General features: G+C 39.3%; 1 protein-coding gene across 6 annotated transcripts in view; it reads left to right on the plus strand.

Moving 5' to 3' along the window:
• Positions 1–19,747, plus strand: part of MDN1 (midasin AAA ATPase 1) — a 142,564-nt gene that overhangs the window by 19,850 nt on the left and 102,967 nt on the right. For 3 of the 6 annotated variants that reach the window (XM_081528506.1, XM_081528507.1, XM_081528509.1), the window contains exons 6-15: positions 1,700–1,942; positions 2,178–2,309; positions 5,118–5,221; positions 6,690–6,804; positions 9,698–9,891; positions 10,815–10,896; positions 13,958–14,053; positions 15,739–15,851; positions 17,411–17,559; positions 18,208–18,268. In XM_081528506.1, coding sequence (XP_081384632.1) covers positions 1,700–1,942; positions 2,178–2,309; positions 5,118–5,221; positions 6,690–6,804; positions 9,698–9,891; positions 10,815–10,896; positions 13,958–14,053; positions 15,739–15,851; positions 17,411–17,559; positions 18,208–18,268 — 1,289 coding nt within the window. Of the gene's footprint in view, positions 1–1,699; positions 1,943–2,177; positions 2,310–5,117; positions 5,222–6,689; positions 6,805–9,697; positions 9,892–10,814; positions 10,897–13,957; positions 14,054–15,738; positions 15,852–17,410; positions 17,560–18,207; positions 18,269–19,747 lie in introns of those variants that run through there. The other 3 variants (XM_081528511.1, XM_081528510.1, XM_081528512.1) reach the window with 3 other exon arrangements.

Below are 19,747 nucleotides of genomic sequence, written 5' to 3' on the forward strand. Positions count from 1 at the left end.
AATATAAAAATATCCTTAATTAAATAGGCATGCCTTGCTTTATTGTGCTCATGGATGTTGCATGGTGTTTTGCTTGTTTAGTTTTTTACAAACTGAAGGATTGTGGCATCTCAGCCTTGAGCAAGTCTGTTGGTACCATTTTCCCAACAGCGTTTGCTCACTTAATGTTTCCCTATCACATTTTGGTAATTCTTGCAATATTTAAAACTGTTTAATTGCTGTTATATTTGTTATGGTGATCTGTGACTGATGATCTTTGCTACTGTTGCAAAGATTTCATTTCAGGGAAGTCTCAGATGATGGTTAGCATTCTGAGCAATAAAATGTTTTTTAAATGAAGGTATGTACATTGTTTTCTAGACATAAAACTATTGCACACTTAATGGACCAGAGTATAGTGTAAACATAACTTTTATATGCACTGGGAAACCGAAAGTTTTGTGTGACTTGGTTTATTAATGATATTTGTTTTATTGCTGTGATTTGGAATTCAACCTGCAAAATCTTTGAGGTATGCCTGTAGTTTAGTGTGTGTGTAGATTTCTGTTATGCAAACTATATAGTGGATATGTAGCACTGGGAACTCTATTCAATATTCTGTGATTAACCATAATGGAAAAGACTATATAAGAATGTATATATGTGTAGTTGAATCACTTTGCTGTATAGCAGAAATTAATACAACATGTTATGACCAACCTAGATAGCATATTTAAAAGCAGAGACATTACTTTGCCAACAAAGGTCCGTCTAGTCAAGGCTATGGTTTTTCCAGTAGTCATGTATGGATGTGAGAGTTGGACTATAAAGAAAGCTGAGCACAGAAGAATTGATGCTTTTGAACTGTGGTGTTGGAGAAGACTCTTGAGAGTCCCTTGGACTGCAAGGAGATCGAACCAGTCCATCCTAAAGGAGATCAGTCCTGGGTGTTCATTGGAAGGACTGATGTTGAAGCTGAAACTCCAATACTTTGGCCACCTCATGCGAAGAGTTGACTTATTGAAAAAGACCCTGATGCTGGGAAGGATTGGGGGCAGGAGGAGAGGGGGACGACAGAGGATGAGATGGCTGGATGGCGTCACCGACTCGATGGACATGAGTTTGGGCAAACTCTGGGAGATGGTGATGGACAGGGAGGCCTGGCGTGCTGCGATTCATGGGGTCGCAAAGAGTTGGACACGACTGAAAGACTGAACTGAACTGAATCAACTGTACTTCAGTAAAATTAAAAAAAAAAATTAAATCCCTGGTATTCTTTATTGTACCTGGAAAAAAATTGAGTGGTTTTATAGCATATCCTATTAGTGTCTTTACTTCCATGATTGTCTCATAAGTGTATTTGTGCATTCTTTATCTTAGACATGAAATCCTAGAATATGGTAAGAGGAAGAAAAAAATCCAGTCATGACAAATGAGACTTGCTCCCATTCACTATGTATCAACTTTTTTGGTTTCTTAAACTTTAGGAGAGGTTTTCTTATATTGGTTAGTAAGTTCACACCCCTCTCCCTAGGATGGGAGACAGGAAAGGGAAAAAGCCGGATCCTTACTTTGGCTACATACTTCTCATTGTAGATCCTGTACTACCAATTTATTGGCAGAGGTTTATGTAAAAATCAGTTGTTGTAGAAATTAACCTGTGCCCTTTGGTGGAAAGACTCTTCTTAATGTGCCTTTTATTTCTCACTTATCTCCTTAGGCGAGTAGTAGGAGTTCTTCTCATGAACAGGAGCTGACCTTTGGGTCTTACGTGCTGGTCGACTCAGTGTGCAAAAATCTTCAGACCCTGGCTATGGCAGTGGCTTCTCAGAATGCTGTGTTGTTAGAAGGACCAATTGGATGTGGCAAAACTTCCTTAGTTGAACATTTAGCTGCAATGACAGGTAGAAGGAAGCCCCCTCAACTTCTCAAAGTCCAACTTGGAGATCAGACTGACAGTAAGGTAACTAAGAAATGGCAGATTTTGGTGGATGAACATACTTTGAATATTTGCTTTAAAATAATGTTTTTGCTAAGAAACTGTAATTAACTGGTATTCCTCATAACAGAGGGGATCATGCTATAAAACCTCAGGTGCCCATTATAACCCTGTAGAAGTTCAGTGGAACTAATCTCAGGATGTGGCACTGGCACCTCAGGTGTGTGGTTTCAGTAAGTACTTCATCTTCTTTCTGCAGATGCTTTTGGGGATGTATCGCTGCACAGATATCCCAGGGGAGTTTGTGTGGCAGCCTGGGACCTTGACGCAGGCAGCCACCAAGGGACACTGGATCCTTCTGGAGGATATTGACTATGCCCCCTTGGATGTGGTATGTCATCTCCACATTAACACGCTAATTTCTTGTCTTCAAATTGTGTTAATAGTGATTCTGGGGCGTTATTTAAACAACACAGGTATTTCATTAGAGATGGTATGTTGATTGTCCACCTAATCTATTTGAGCTCTTGGATTACTAGGCTGATCTCTTGCTTGATAGAAAATCAGTAAAATTCTGCTTGTACTGTTTCCTCTAATAGTCAAATGTGTGATCATTTTTGCAGTATTTTTTTTCCCTCCTTTAGTTTAAAATGTGATCAGTATCACAGCCTTTCTAAGAATAGGCTCAGTGGGAAACATCTTATGCGTGTTACAGATACATTGAGAACTTTGAAGCCCACTCCCCAGCCATGGCATCTGTAGATCAGTGAGCTGAGGACACAGGAAGGTAGAAATGATGTCATAAGCACCTGCTTGTCTTTGTTCCATTAAGGAAAATAAACTGGATGTGTATTTCTGACTTTTTAAAAAGATCACTTTTCTATGTGTATGAAATTTAGCTATGGAGGCAGTCCGTGTTTCTTCTGTATTCTGTGAACTGTGCCGTTTCCCCCCCCCAGCCACCCAACTCCCACCCTAAAATGTATTACAAAATGAAAAAAATCTTTCTGTGGGCAGATTTTCCCAAGATTGGTTTTAGTTTTCTTTAACGTGAACCCTAAAGCTACCTCTGTGTGGACTTTACCCTCTTGGATTAGAGAAAGAGGAGACAGAGATGGAGGAGGGAGAGGGAGAGGGGGGGAAGGTCTTTGGGTTTAGGGAGATATGAAGGGGAAAGAGGGGCTAAATATGTGTGTCTTACGACACATGCATATTTTAGAGTCTGAGGTAAAGATGCAATGGGGTTATTGGCCTAGTGTTACCACTGTGTTCTAAGATTTTAATGCTTAGTTTTATAGGGCTGGAACTTAGTTTTCTTGATAAGCCCAGAGCCAGGGATGACTCCTACCAAGGAGACTTTAAAATGGAACTGAATTACAAATTACAAGGCCAACTTAAAAGTATTTGTTGAGTCTTAGCCCTTTCTAGTGCTCTCTCTTCTGGACAAATTTTTTTAGACCTCAGGATACCTGAGAAGTCATTAGGATTATGAATCATAGAATTTCAGCCAAAGAAGTTAGACGAACATAAGGGATTTTCCATTCAGGTCATGGTGAAATGTAGACGTCTGACCCTGTCCCATAGCTAAGCACATTCTTTGATGACCAAGTCCAGATTCAAGACCAGACTGTTGCTTTCTGTCTTGTTCTTACTTATCATTACTTGGGTCATGTCTAGTACATCAGAAAATTCTTTTAGTTCCATTTTGTGTTCCATTCCCCTTTTGTTACTACATTTGATTCCAGAGGGTATGTTTGTTCAGTTGATTATATTTAAACTTACCATTATAGTAAAGTTATGTTTACTCAAAAATATGCCTTCCTGTTGATTATTATTTTGTTATTTCCAGAACTCAGCTAATAGTGAATCCATTACTATTTCAAGGTAGCTTTTATAGATCTCATTCAGGATTGTTGTCTTTTGTTTCAAGTTTAATTGTTACCTTGGAGTTGCCCCTCTTTTACTTTCCCTTTCTACTCCTAGCCATGTATGAACTAATGATGCTTAATAAAGTTATGTTGATATTTTAGAACCCTCTTTCTTGGCTCTTTGTTGTTCTTACTTTGTTTTTCAAAACTTCATCCTTAAACTCCCATCCCCTACATCCATATGTCTAGTCCATACTTTTCTTAGAAAAATCTCTCCTTAGATTCCTTAGTGAGTACGGGTTTAGGATGTTCAAAATGTGCCTTGTCTGCTGTTTTCCCAGAACAACCTTTCCTGCCACGTAATCGCCAAGCCAGAACTTTGCTGTCTCCTTACTCTCATCTCCCACTCACTTAGTCTGACGCTGCTTAGTACTTTTTCCTTATCTCTTACTCTGTTCCCTCCTGGCCTGCTGCCTTAGCACAGGGCTTCTTGTTTTGGTCTCTATCTATCTTGCCATCTTGCCTTTGTTACCTGACTGGTATGTTTTTTCACTTCTTTCCATCCAGGCTGGCTTTCTTTCAGTTTATCTTCCATATTGTTGTACAGTTCGTTTTCTAAAATGTAAAACAAAGTTTTTTTCTCCTGAATAAAATCCTCTCAACCACTCATGAAAAAGTTCAAACTTCTTAGCTCAGCATAGAAGGGCTTTTATCCTCTGTCTCTTAAGCCTAGTATTTTTTCACTACTTCCCATGCACATTCTGCCCTAACCATCACAGAGTCTTCTCATGCCACACTCTTAGGCATGTATGTTTTTATTCATTTTAATATTTTTGCCTGGAGTGATTGTGCTGTTCCTTTCCCACCAAACTGGACTAATTCCTATTCCACTTGAAGACTCAGTGAATGGCAGCACCTCTAGGGTGGCTTCACTGCCTTGCTTCTAATCTACTCCACACTCATCGACAGCCTGTCTTCACATGGTGTTTTGTTTATCACTTGGGGTCACACCAGTTATGCTGTGTGGTAGTTTGCAGCTGCCTCCCATTAGGCGCTGGGCTGTAATGGCTCAGCCGTGTCTGGAGTTCTTGTGTCTGGCTTGATTCTGGCCCGTAGTGGGCACTCAGCGAATCTGAACGAGCAAGTTGCTCTGCTGGAGTGTAGTCGACTCCAGTATTCCCACCTGTTTTGACCCCAGTTTATGCTGTGAGAAGTAGGGTTTCCTTTAAGTATGTGTTTGTCATTTGGTTAGAAGGCTGGTTTTGGGTTTGTTTTTTTTTTTTTTGCTACTTCTGTCTTTATAGCTTTGTCACTGGAATTTTGTGATTTAGGTTTCTGTGCTGATCCCTCTCTTGGAGAATGGAGAGCTCTTGATTCCTGGCCAAGGTGACTGTGTGAAGGTGGCTCCTGGATTTCAGTTCTTTGCAACCAGGAGGTATGTCCTATTAACCCTGTTGTTTCCACAGTGGAGCCTCTTGCTCATGAGTCCACATGCTAGAGTGCTGAGTTCACAAGTCCAGGAATAGAGTTCTCTGGGCCTTTAAGTAAGGTTAGTTGGAACAGATCCAACCTTCTCATTCCTGACTGTTTTTCATGGAGATAATTAGTTTAGAAAATAAAAGTTTTGTTTTTTCACTTAGAAATAAGTAACCAGTCTTAAAAAACTTGTTTTCATATTTTCAAACATAATCAGAAATGACAGTTGTCAGATAGCCCTGGGTTTGAATCCTGACACTGACTCTTTGTATCTATATGTACCTTGCTTGGCTGATTCTGATGGGACCAATAATACCTGCTTTACAACTTGGTGTAAGTTGTAAAGTTTAGGTGAAATGATGTCACATGGTGAATGCCCAACGATGATGGTGGCGCTGATGCTAATGAAGCCATGTAGACGTCAAGCAGTTTAAATAAATAAATTGAAGATAAGCATCAACAAAGGACTAAAACCTAAAGAAACTTATGTATATGTCCCTGTCTACATTTTAAAATAATGTGAAGGCAGTGGCTTATTTCCTACTACCTGACTACCTGTACAGTTTCTCCAAGATCTTAGAATGCCCAAGAGGGAAACTAATGCTACATTGTGTTTGGTGATTATGTTAGTGTTTACTGTACGTCTGTGAACATTCACTCCCAGATGGAATGCAGAGCTGATCTAACCCTCTTCGAGGAGCACCTTGTTAGACCCTGTTAGTTTTAATAGAACCTGTTTTTATTCACAGTGATAGTGAAGTTCTTTCCTGGAAAGTCCTGAGACATCATACAAGGATGTCACACCAACTTCAGTTCGTTTCTTGGTTTTGCCATTTGCAGTCATAGTTGAGTGAGCAAGAACATTTTTCTTTCTCTTCCTTATGGTTCTTCCTTGTGGTTAGAGGAAAAGAACATCACTGTTCCCTCAGGGCAGTTGTTATGAGGATTAAATTAATGGCTTAAGTGTAAGCCTGTGGCTTGCCCAGAATATGTGTTCAATGACTATTCCTTCTTTTCTCTGGGTATTTTAAATAGTTTTAGGTACTGTAGCTTTTGGTAAATAAACAGTGAACTTATTTTTAGTGCTATGGGTCTTGGTTTGTTTTCTTTTTTCCTGAAGTTACATCTTAATGAAAAGAAACATGTTTTTGAGATCAAAATGCCTAATAGGACTGTTTGCAGTAATTTGAAAATAACTTGGTTAAAGCCCTATTACTCTCCCCAGGAAAATAGTCGAAGCTGAGTCAGTGGCAGAGTTTCATTGTCATCCTCCCTGTAAGCCTAATATAATAGTGTCTTGGCACCAGAAGGAATTGTGAGTTTTATTCAGATGTGACATAGTGTATAGCAAGGGATAACCAGGGGCATAATTCAAGATTAAAACTTAGGAATTTTTTGTGACTCTGCTTTTCATTTTGTCAATACAGACTCTTGAGCTGTGGAGGAAATTGGTATCGACCGTTAAATAGTCATGCTACTCTACTAGACAAATACTGGACCAAAATTCACCTGGATAATATGGATAAGGCAGAACTGAATGAGGTATGTGATTATTTGAAGGTATCAGTGCTTTTCTTTTTTACTTTTCATTTATATTGAAAGTTTCGGTGTTGTGTTAGTTTCTAGTATACAAAGAAGTGAATCAGCTCTGTTGTTGTTTAGTCACTATGTCGTGTTCAGCTTTTTGCAGCCCCATGGACTGTAGCCACTAGTCTCTTCTAGGTCCATGGGATTTCCCAGGCAAGAATTGTGGAGTGGGTTGCCATTTTCTTTTCCAAGGGATCTTCCCAACCCAGGGATCAAACCCATGTCTCCTACATTGGCGGGCAGATTCTTTACCACTGAGCCGCCAGAGAATTCCTATTTTAAAAGTTTCAGACTTACATGTAGAGAGGGGAAATAGCCCAATGAGTAAACGAAAATACTCACCACTCTAAATTTAACAGTTAACATGCTAACATTCTACTATATTAACTTCATCTAGTACTTTTTATTTGCTAATATATTTGAAAGCAAACCTCGCAGCATTTCACCTTTAAATACTTTCATGCATCTCTAAGTACATTTCCATATGTAACCACAATATCGTTATTATAGTCAATAAAGTGAATAGTTATTCCTCAGTAGCATTAATTCTCAGACCACATTAGAATTTCCCCAGTTGTCCTCAAAGGATCTTTTTATTTTTACTAAGTTGATTGTAACTAGTATCTTTCACAGTTAACAGTTTCATGTGCAGTTTCATCTGGATCTTAATGGAAACTGAGATGACTTAATTTAAAGGCTTTATACGTTGGTTCACTTTGTAGGATCACTGGTTCTCTGTGATCCCTAAGCGGTGTGCCTCACTTTACGCTGCCAACCTCTCTCCTCCTCTGCATCTACCTTCTCACTTGGGCAGCTTTCTGTCTCCCAGCACTTCACTTTGGACAGTAGCAAATAAAGTATTGCCAGTGAACATTCAGGCATGGCAAGGTCACTTTTCCTCTTTCTTGGTGTAAATTTTTACATAAATAAGTGGCACCAGACAACCCTTTCAAATATTTTATCTATTAATAGCATTAAGTGTTTATTAACAGAGGGGTTTTCAGAGGGCACCAATTACTGGATCAACCTTCATATAATTTCTAAGAACCCTGGCCTTGATGGTGTGATTTTTCTGTCTCTACAGCCTTGTGAGTTTCTTATCTCATTGTAGTTCTCAGTTGTGTACTTGTGTGTCTGTATGTCTTTATCTCCCTCTCTTGCTGCTCTCAACTGTAAGCTCCTCCAGTAGCTTACTCATTTTGGTGTCCCCAGCATCCATTCCGTGCCTCACAACTCATGTGTGTTGTATTGCTCTGACATAATACCCCTCTTTTTTTTTTTTTTTTTTTTTGCTGTTGTAGTTCTTTAAATGTTTTCAAACATTTAAATATTGATAAGCATATCATGTCAGATTAGTTTATCATGTGATATTCTGTTTACATTTTGACATTTATGGTAATAACAAAAGGTATTTTTTGTCTGAAGTAGAAAATGACTAATTGGTTGGTACATATAAATCACTATTCAGAACTTTTTTCCCAAATAACCAAGCCCTACTAAAGTGTTAAACCTAAGTTTTTTTCAAGTAAAAATAGCTTTTTTCCCCCACCATGATCATAAGTACACATGTTCATATGATGGAATTACTCCTCAGCAATAAAATAGAATGAACTACTGATACATACAGTAATGTTTGGGTGAATTTCAAAAACATGATGCTGAGTAAGAGAAACCAAACTATGCTCTACATCCTGTATGATTCCATGTATATGAGAAATTTGAAAGCAAAACTGTACTGATTGGAATCAGGTTCAAGATTCCAGGGACAGGGGTTGTGGGGAAGGGTGTGATTACAAAAGGGGCACAAGGGAACTTTCTGTTTGTTTTATGGGTGATGGAAGTATGTATTTTGTTTATGGGAGCCACAGTCCATAAATACATGGTCAGTTCCATACACAGAACATGTTTATTCACTCTTTGAAAGATCCACATGTGTAGCAAATAAAATGAATTTGTTGATTTTATTATTCACTTCTATCTTTACTTAATTTTTAATACATTTGAAATATTAAAATTTGTAAAATCGTCCAATTTAAAAAAAGGTATGAAGAAATTAAAATCTATGAGATCTAATATGTAAGGTGACACTATTAAAAGATTTTAGTTCTCTATCTTTGTAAATATGTGGACTTTACCTCTTTAATATATATAAAATATGTTGATATTTCATATACTAATATAAATTGAAATCATGGTATACCTAAGCCAATTTAAATATATTAGCTAATAATATTTCTAATACATATGTGATATTTTTCTTCTCAAGTAGACTTAACAAATCCATATCATAAATATTATAATATTGTGGCCACCAAGTATTAACACTGTACAAGATTGTTAATAGTTATTGAAGTGAATTGGACCAGATCTTTTGCTCTCTAAATTCTACTGTCTGATAAAAACTACTTTTTATCAGGACTTCGGACGAGCTCCCTTTGCTGTTCTGCTTTTAAAAAAACTTTTGTTTCCTTTCCTACTGAACTGTTCTCATTTCTGCTTTTGGCCGAGAAATGACTTAGTGACGGTGCTAGAATTGTCTTTAAAACGGTTGGAGTACATAGTACTTGAAGTGCATGGCCTTTGGATGCCCATGTTGTTTGAGACGTCTTTCCCACTGAGCTGCTGTACCCAGAGCTGTGTGATGGGCCGTGAGATTGTCCGATAACAGTTCTGGGCAGGAAGAGGTCATAGTCTGTGGGGGATTGGAGGTAATGGGTGAAGGTGGACGTTCTTACACTTGCTCGAGATGACAGATCTCCTAGAGAAATTAATTTTTGGTATACTTTTAAAAATCACTTTGTCTGTTGCTAAATTTTTTTTTTTGTTTGTTTTTTTTCTCCTCTGTCAGGTTCTTCAAAATAGATATCCCAGCTTATCAGCAGCAACCGATCACCTGCTTGATATTTACGTCCAGCTTATTGGAGAGAAGCGTCACTGTTTGAGGGAAAGTTCTGTTGGAGGGGAACAGACACCAGAGGAGGTTCCAGAAGCAAGACAAGAAAACAAGAGACTAAGCCTTGAGGGAAGAGAATTGTCTCTCAGGTACTGGGCTAAACGCTTTTGGGTTGGTATTTTAAAAAATTGCTTCTCTCAGAAGTTCTTAGCAGCTCAAACTGAATGGTTACAAGAAGTCTGATTTTGAAATTAGATGTTCTCAGTCTCTAATCTCTTTGAGATCTATAGTTACTGAATGGAAAGGCTTATGAAGATAATATTGTGTTAGCTTTAAAAAATAACTTTTTCCTTCTTACAGTTTTATTGAGGTATAACTGACAGCTCTGTATAAGTTTATGGCATATAGGATAATGATTACAGGCATATGAAATGTTTACTACAAGTTGAGTGAACCTCCATCATCTCACAGATACTAAGTTAAATAGTAAAAAATTTTTTTCTTGTGATAATGTAACAACTTTTCATATATAACATACAGCAGTGCTAATTATACTTATCATGCTGTACATTGCATCCCTAGGAATTATAATTGGAAGTTTAAGAAATAACTTTAAAAGTTGGAAATAGTGAAAAAAGTTGGAAAACTACTGACATAGTTTTTTCACTGGATGTTCTTTTGTGACAAATGGGGTCATAAATAAGATTCTTGGGTTTTGCTGTATATAGTAAATTCTGTTCTTTTGAGCTACATTTGCAGTGGTTGACTTGCTCTTTGAGAAGTGAGAATTGGGAATGGGCAGCTCCCCTTAAGTTTGCTCTGAGAGTTAATTGCTCCTGTCTTTTGCTACCTTGTCTGGTATGGATGGGGGAGAAATGAGTTATAGGTTGCTTCCTGGTAGAGGTAAGGACTAGGTCCACTCATACTTTTTCCTGACTTGACACTGTTTATATTCAGTTGCCAGAAAAAGAGAGTCTTTGTGGTCAGATGTTCCCAGACCCAAGTAAACTCTGATACCTTTGCTATCTTTGACCTGTGGTTTTTTATTTCTTACCTTTTTTTTTTTTTAAAGGGATCTACTGAATTGGTGTAATAGGATTGCCCACAGCTTTGACAGTCTGTCTTCATCAGCATCGTTAAATATTTTTCAAGAGGTAAGATATAGTCTTCCTGCTTGTTTTCTCTGTGTTCTACAAGGCTGCTGATTTCCACTGTTATTTTCTGTCTCTTGACTATTATCAGAAAGCTTTTCTATGGTCTAGGTACTATGTATATCCTTAGCTAGTTAAAACTGAACTAAAGTTGTCTTAGAGCTAAGTGAGCATGATAAATGTTTTGTGACTCTTGAAATGGGTTACCCCTAATTTCAAATAAGTCTAGTTTGAAACAGAGTAAAACAGATGCTGAAATTAAAGCTTCAATGAAAGGAAAAAATCTCCCAGGTAGTAATACTATTATAAAACAAAAAGAGTTTCTAAGATGTTTAGTATTAATTTCTATGTATAATTTCTTAGTCTGTTTGACAGATGTGTATTTGTCTGATCCCACCACTTGCCCCAGCAGGCCTTTTTAACTTTAGTCCAGAGAAATGTATGTGGGTTATAAAGTCTGTTCTTGTATGCTGGGCTGGGGGGAAAGTGTGTTGTGCTAGAGGGAAACGCTGTTGAATTACAGCTCTGCCATATTCAATAAGAACAGAGAGAGATTTATTTCCACTTGGTTAAGAGTAAAAGTGGTACCGCCTGAAGATCTTTGGGCTCTTAAAACGTTGACCTGTTTTGACTGTAAAGTGTTACCGTGTCTGTCAGCTAGGATTGAGGAAGGATAGTGACCTGTTTTGGTGAGCAGTATCTCTGTTTGGTGAAGATACTTTAAGTAGAAAGAACCCTGATTCAGAGCACACACTTAATCAAGCCAGACCCTGAAGTGCTGTATGCCAGTCCTTTAATCTTCTGTCCAGTGAAATTTCCTTCCCGTCCTCCAACATTGCTCATCTTCCTACAGATAATCTTGTTTTGTACTTTTAAAATAAAACTGGCATGGGGAGGATCTTCTTTAGTTTCTATTTTAGAATGTTAATGTGTGTGTGTGTGTGTGTGTGTGTGTGTGTGTGTGTGTTTATGTGGTTGACAGCCCATAAAATTCACTCTTTTAAGATGTACAATTCAGTGTATTTTAGCATATTTACAGAATTATGCAACCATCACCACTAAATAATTCTAGAACATTTTCATCACCTCAAAAAGAAACCTTGTAACCATCAACCATTGTGCCTGTTTTTCTTCTCTCTGCAGCCTCTGACAATCACTAATCTACCTCCTGTCTATAGATTTGTTTATTCTGGACATTTCATATAAATGAAATCATACATTAGGTGACCCTTTTATTTTCTTTCACTCAACATATTCTCTTGGTTAATCCATGTTGTATCATGAGTCAGTACTTCATTCTCTTTATGGCTGAATAACATTTCATTGTATTGATATACCACATTTTGTTTATCCACTCATACGTTAATGGATATTTGGGTTCTTTTCACCTGTTGTGAATAATGCTGCTGTGAACATTTGTGTACAAGTATTTTATTAATATGGGCTCCCCTCGTGGCTCAGTGGTCAAGAATCTGCCTGCCACTGCAGGAGACACGGATTCGATCCCTGGGGCGGGAAGATTCCCTGGAGAAGGAAGTGGCAGTCCATTCCAGTATTCTTGCCTGGGAAATCCCATGGACAGAGGAGCCTGCTGGGCTGTAGTCCATGGGGTCAAAAAAGAAATGGAACTACTTAGCGACTAAACAACAACATTTTATTAATATAGAAGCAATATATATGTATTGTAAAAATGAGAAAATATGGGAAAACAAAATGGTAAAAAATATTCTCCCATTCAGAGATTCCCCTGTACTATTAATACCTTGGTGTATCTCCTTGTACATCTTTGTCTATGCATATGGAATTAAGAACTCTTTTACTGTATTAGAGCCACGCCCCCCAGCCCCTCAAAAAAACCCCACACTACCTTGTTGAAGAAATCAGACCAGTTGTTTTACAGAATGTTTCACCTTTTGGCTTTATCTGGTTGCGTCTTCTCTGTTTTGACACCAGCTGGTGTCCTACAATTCAGTCCAGTTCTGATACTGACTACCTGGAGTTAGTGAAGCCCACACAGGTTCAAGGACTCAGTCCTCCACAAGACCATCCCACCTTAGACTCCAGCCGCAAGTCTTGAAGGCCCACCCACACTTCGGACCAATCAGTTGTAAATTCAGGGATTCCCACAAACTTGTCAGGTACAGTGATTGTCTCATAGAACTCTTTGGAGGCTCTGTACTTACTGTACAGATTATAGTTTTACTATTAAAAATATTACTCAGAAACAGTCAAATGAAAGAGACACACAGGGAAAGATTTCAGGAATCTGAACACAGGCACACCTTTGGAGGCAGGGTGTGCCACCTTCATCATACATCATGTTGTCTACCAGCCCCTCCACCCTCTCCAAGTGTTGGGGATGGAAGTTTCAGTTCTCCTGTTCATGCTTGGTCTTTCTGGCCTGGCCATTTCCTCTGATAAACTAAGTAAGGGCTCATCTACAGTTACCTTGCTTAGCATAATAAACCCAGTAGGGCCCATGAGGACTCTAGTGAATAACAAAAGACACTCCTTAGTCCTGGTGATTTAGAATTTTTGAAAGGCTGTGTAGGAATTAGGGACAAACACCAGATAAATTCTTATTACAGCAGAAGACATGTATCTTGGCTTCTCAGTAGTGGCTAAGTACTGGGTTAGGGTAATGACAGCATTCCTTTATTGCACACCAAGAATCTCCCTTTACAGCTCAAAAGTAATCTTTTGGTGTTCTCTCCACTATCTGAGAATCATTTTCCCCTACAGAATCGTATACCTACCCAGGGATTAATGCTAACTGCTATTTTTGCCTGCATTTTACATTTGCAAATGGGCTGCGTGTGTGTATTTTCCTAATTAACCAATATATTGATAATAAAGCCTTAACATTTTTGGTGTCCTGTCTCTGTTGTGGTAAGGTCTTTAAGTCTAGGGTTGGTACCTTATTTATACTCTCCTTTTAGTCTTTCTTGCAGAAATGTTCCTGTTGTATTTTATGTTCCTTCCTTTTGTGGCCTGGACAGCAGTGCTCTGTCATTAATGTGTTATTTAAAAAGTCAGTTGCTATTTGCCTTGGTTATTTTAATAGGCTCTGGACTGTTTCACAGCAATGCTTTCTAAGCAGACGAGCAAACTGAAAATGGCAGAAGTCATTGGAAGCAAATTGAACATTTCCAAGAAAAAGGTATGTAGTGCTATTTCTACTTCCCTCTTGAAAGGAAGTTGGATTATTTAGCTTACTTGCTGGTCTCTGGCCCTTGCCTAGAAAAACTTTTGCAAAGTTGTTAGTTCATTGCTGCCTCTCATGGACATAAAACTCACTGTCTCTTGGATAAGTAGTTCTCCCTATGGTCCATATTCTTAAAGTGAGCTGCCTTGCATTCTTTCTCACACACGTGCCTTACTTTGCAGTGTTTAACGGACATGTTATTCTGTAGGTTATGGATTCAGGATTGGAACTATGTCTTAGCAAATATTCTAATAAGCCTTCCCATTTCCAAAGCTTCAGTTCAGTTTGGTCACTTACTTGTGTCCGACTCTTTGTGACCCCACGGACTACAGCACGCCAGGCTTCCTTGTCCATTACCAACTCCTGGAGCTTGCTCAAACTCATGTCCATCAAGTCAGTGATGCCATCCAATCATCTCATCCTCTGTCGTCCCTTTCTCCTCCCACCTTCAGTCTTTCTCAGCATCAGGGTCTTTTCCAGTGAGTCAGCTCTTCGTGTCAGGTGGCCAAAGTTTGGAGTTTCAGCTTCAGCCTCAGTCCTTCCAATGAATATTCAGGACTGACTTCCTTTAGGATCGACTGGTTGGATCCCCTTGCTGTCCAGGTGACTCTCAAGAGTCTTCTCCAACACCACAGTTCAAAAGCATGAATTCTTTGGTGCTCAGCTTTCTTTATAGTCCAACTCTCACATCCATACATGACTACTGGAAAAACCACAGCTTTGACTAGACAGACCTTTGTTGGCAAAGGAATGTCTCCGCTTATTAATATGCTGTCTAGGTTGATAATAGCTTTTCTTCCAAGGAGCAAGCGTCTTTTAATTTCATGGCTGCTGTCACCATCTACAGTGATTTTAGAGCCTGAAAAAGTAAAGTCTGTCACTGTTTCCATTGTTGCCCATCTATTTGCCGTGAAGTGATTGGACCAGGTGCCATGACCTTAGTTTTCTGAATGTTGAGTTTTAAGCCAACTTTTTCACTCTCCTCTTTCACTTTCTTCAAGAGGCTCTTGAATTCTTCTTCGCTTTCTGCCATAAGGGTGATATCATCTGCATATCTGAGGTTATTGATATTTCTCGCAGCAATCTTGATTCCAGCTTGTGCTTCATCCAACCCAGCATTTTGCATGATGTACTCTGCATGTAAGTTAAATAAGCAAGGTGACGATATGCAGCCTTGATGTACTCCTTTCCCGATTTGGAACCAGTCTGTTGTTCCATGTCTAGTTCTAACTGTTGCTTCTTGACCTGCATACAGATTTCTCAGGAGGCAGGTCAGGTAGTCTGGTATTCCCATCTCTGTAAGAATTTTCCACAGTTTGTTGTGAAGAAAACATAGCTGAAGAAAAATTACTTTGATTTTTTTAGAAGTATCATTTAGGAGTACAGCTTTTTCTTGACTGTGTTCACTTTATGTAGGTAGATAGAGGCTTATTTGAATGAATAAATTGTACTGTTAGGGAACATTTATAATCAGTGTTTTTAAAAACAGAAACTTGGAAAATATTTTAAAATAAAATTAAATGCTAACTTGCCTATCTAGGAAGCCGAACGTGCTTCTTGGTAGAGGGGACACAGTAAGCCTCATGATTTAAGTGAAGAGTATGCAGAGTTTTACTCAGGTAATCTTTCCCCTCCCGTAGGCGGAATTCTTCTGTCAACTTTACAAACCGGAGATTGTGGTCAACGAGCTCGATGTGCGAGTGGGTCGAGTGCGGCTTCTACGAAAACAAAGCGAGGCTGTCCACGTGCAGAGGTAATCAGGGCTCCAGACTGGGCTGAGCACTAGGGGTCATTGGGAACGTGGTGGAAGGAGCATTTGGTCCTGACCCTTTTCTCTGAGTAAAGCACGTGTCTGAACTGTGATCTCTCCAGTGTGCTAGACAGTTAGGAGCAGTGATTTTCCAAAATGTGTCCTGTGAAACTAGATATTAGGAGGTGGAGGGGGATGATGAGGGGTCGTTAGAAATTTGGGACTAGCAAAGATGTATCTTTGATGTTATTCATTGTAACGTATTTATTTAGTGAAGTAAGCATCACTTGGAAGGCAGGCTTGGTCCTAACATTAGTCTGTTAATTCCTTGAAGGCTGGACTTTTATAAGTTTCTGAGATCTAGTTACCATTTACTAAATATTTGCTGTATTCCTAACATTGTGCTAAGTGCTGTTTTGCATGTTTTCGCGTGTGATTATAGTAATCCTATGAATTAATGTGTTTGTTAGCACCCTAGGACTCTCCTCACAAATGACCATAAACTTGATTCATGTATGCATGCGTGCTAAGTTGTTTTAGTCGTATCTGACTCTTTTCAACTCCATGGACTATAGCCCGCCAGGCTCCTCTGTCCATGGGGTTCTCCAAGCAAGAATACTGGAGTACGTTGCCATTTCCTTCTCTAGGGAATCTTCCCGACCCAGGTACCGTACCTGGGTCTCTTGTGTCTCCTGCTTTGACATGTGGGTTCTGTACCACTAGCACCATAAACTTGATGGTTTGCCCATAAACTTGATGGTTTGCCCATAAACTTGATGGTTTGCCCATAAACTTGATGGTTTGCCCATAAACTTGATGGTTTACCCATAAACTTGATGGTTTGCCATAAACATTTCTTCTCAGTTCTGGAGGCTGGAAGGCTGAAATCCAGGTGCTGACAGGGCCACGTTCCCTCTGAAGGCTCTTGCCTCCTCCTGACTTCTGATGGCGTGCACTAGTCCTTGGTGTTCCTTACCTTGTAGCTGCTTCAGTTCAGTCTCTGACTCCATTGTATTATGGTCGTTTTCCTTGTGTGTTTTTTGTGTCTCTAAATTTCTCTTTCTGTATGAGAACACGGGCCATTGGATTTAAGACCAGCGCTTAAATCCAATACAGTATGATTTTAATCTTCTTATTCCTGTAAAGACCTTTTTCCCAAATAAGGTCACATTCACAGGTACTGGGTGGACATGAATTTGTGGGAGACTTACTGCAACTAGTTAAGAGTTGTTGTCCAGATTGTACAGGTTAGGAAACCAAGGCTAAGAGAGGTTAAGTAATTTGCCCAAGATGACATAGGTAATACAGATGTTGTATCTTGTTGGTGTTTGAATTTCCAGAGCCTAGTGTATGTATGTGTGTAATTTCCAGAGTACTAGGTATGTAAATGTTCCATGTTTATAGAATGAGTTCTGCAATTCTTATGTTGTAAGCCATCCCATACAATGTGAAGACAGTCCCTTCTTGAGTTGTCTTATTTGTCGAGTCTGATTCCTCAGAGCAACACTAAGAGAAGCTTACAGCTTGTCTCTCCAACTGCTTACGTACTTTCCCCTCCCCAGGGAGAAGCTCACCTTTGCTGCTACGAGGCCATCCTCTGTTCTTATTGAACAGCTCGCGGTATGTGTTAGCAAAGGGGAGCCTGTGTTGCTGGTGGGAGAAACTGGAACTGGCAAAACCTCCACAGTCCAGTACTTGGCTCACATTACAGGTAACGCCTGGAGGGGATGCACTCTGCCCTAGACAAGAGACATTTCATTTCATACTGACTGCCTTTTTAAAAACTAGAGTCCAAAGAATATTGGAACTTAAAAAGTGCCGCAGCTCCATTTCCCCTGGAGATAAGCACTGGAATCTTTTTCCTTGGAAAAAGATCTCTCCGCCTGGAAATAACTACTATTAACACGTTGGTATTAATTTTTTCAGTTCTAATCTATGGCCTGCACATACATAGTGCTTTGGTTTTGTTTTGAAACAGATGGGATCCTTCTCTGTATTGTGTTTAGTTAAGCATATTGGTCATCTTTAAAAACGGAACTACCTCATTCCTGTTCTGATGTCTAAATTAATATTTCACACTAGATATTTATTTAGTTCTAATCCATAGACATTGACTTACTGAAGGATTTTTTGTTATTGTTTTCAGTTACCTGATGCTAGAGCAGTGAATGTTTCATTCTCTCTGGGTTAGGTTAAAATTTTGAATAGTCAAGATTCCTGAAAATAAAATGAGGGGTCAGAGGAAGTGCACATTAAAAGATTTGCCCGTGCCCATGTCTGCACATCGTTAAGGATCACAGTGGGTATTGTCAGTCTTTACATTTTCAGAATAACTCTTTATACCCTTTTTTTCTTAAAGGCCACCGTTTGAGAGTTGTCAATATGAATCAGCAAAGTGACACTGCAGATTTGCTGGGAGGGTAAGTATGGTTTTAAACCTTTTTCTTGTTATTTTATGTTCACTGCTTGAGGTAAGAAATACTTCTTTCCTATCAAGCTCAATACTAACCTTGGAAAAGTGTTCAACAACTTGCCGCCCTATGCCTACCCCAGCAGGATATTTATTAGGGTTTATTAAGGGGCTCTTGGGTATGTAGATGTTTCTCTTCATTTTAAAGAATTCTTGAGGTTCTTGCTCTCAGAGATCCTGCTGAGGGTGTGGGGTGGGGGCTGGAATATAAAGGTGAGTATGCAGTCAACTGTGGGTCACAACAAACTGTGGACAATTTTTAAAGAGATGGGAATACCAGACTTCCTTACCTGCCTCCTGAGAAACCTGTATGCAGGTCAAGAAGCAACAGTTAGAACTGGACATGAAACAACAGACTGGTTCCAAATCGGGAAAGGAGTACGTCAAAGCTGCATATTGTCACCCTGCTTATTTAACTTACATGCAGAGTACATCATGCAAAATGCTGGGCTGGATAAAGCACAAGCTGAAATCAAGATTGCTGCGAGAAATATCAATAACCTCAGATATGCAGATGACACCACCCTTATGGCAGAAAGCAAAGAAGAACTAAAGAGCCTCTTGAAGAAAGTGAAAAAGAGTAAAAAAGTTGGCTTAAAACTCAACATTCAGAAAACTAAGGTCATGGCATCTGGTCCAATCACTTCGTGGCAGATAGATGGGAAACAATGGAAACAGTGACAAGACTTTATTTTGAGGGGCTCCAAAATCACTTCAGATGGTGACAGCAGCCATGAAATTAAAAGACGCTTGCTCCTTGGAAGAAAGGTTATGACCAACCTATACAGCATATCAATAAGCAGAGATTGATAGAGATTGTCTAGTCAAAGCTGTGGTTTTTCCAGTAGACATATATGGATGTGAGAGTTGGACTATAAAGAAAGCTGAGCGCCAAAGAATTGATGCTTTTGAACTGTGTTGGTGAAGACTCTTGAGAGTCCCTTGAACAGCCAGGAGATCCAACCAGTCCATCCTAAAGGAAATCAGTCCTGAATATTCATTGGAAGGACTGAGGCTGAAGCTGAAACTCCAAAACTTTGGCTACCTGATGCGAAGAACTAACTTATTTGAAAAGACCCTAATGCTGAGGAAAATTGAAGGTGGGAGGAGAAGGGGACGACAGAGGATGAGATGGTTCGATGGCATCAGTGACTCAATGGACATGAGTTTGAGCAAGCTCCGGGAGTTGGTGATGGACAGGGAAGCCTGGTGTGCTGCAGTCCATGGGGTCGCAAAGAGTCAGACACGACTGAGCAACTGAACTGAACTGAATGCAATTAAGTAATATTTATCTAAAGAGGATGTTCTTGAGTTATGCTGCCTTCAAGGGAGACTCTCCTGCAGTTTGATTATCTTTGAAAGGTTAATTAGCCTCCACTTGGTTAAATGGGACTTCACTATTGTCACTTAAATGCCCTTCTTCCTTTTG

Source organism: Giraffa tippelskirchi, chromosome 9 (assembly GCF_054371585.1).
Source record: "Giraffa tippelskirchi isolate mGirTip1 chromosome 9, T2T-mGirTip1v1.2.pri, whole genome shotgun sequence".
Classification (NCBI taxonomy): Eukaryota; Metazoa; Chordata; class Mammalia; order Artiodactyla; family Giraffidae; genus Giraffa; species Giraffa tippelskirchi.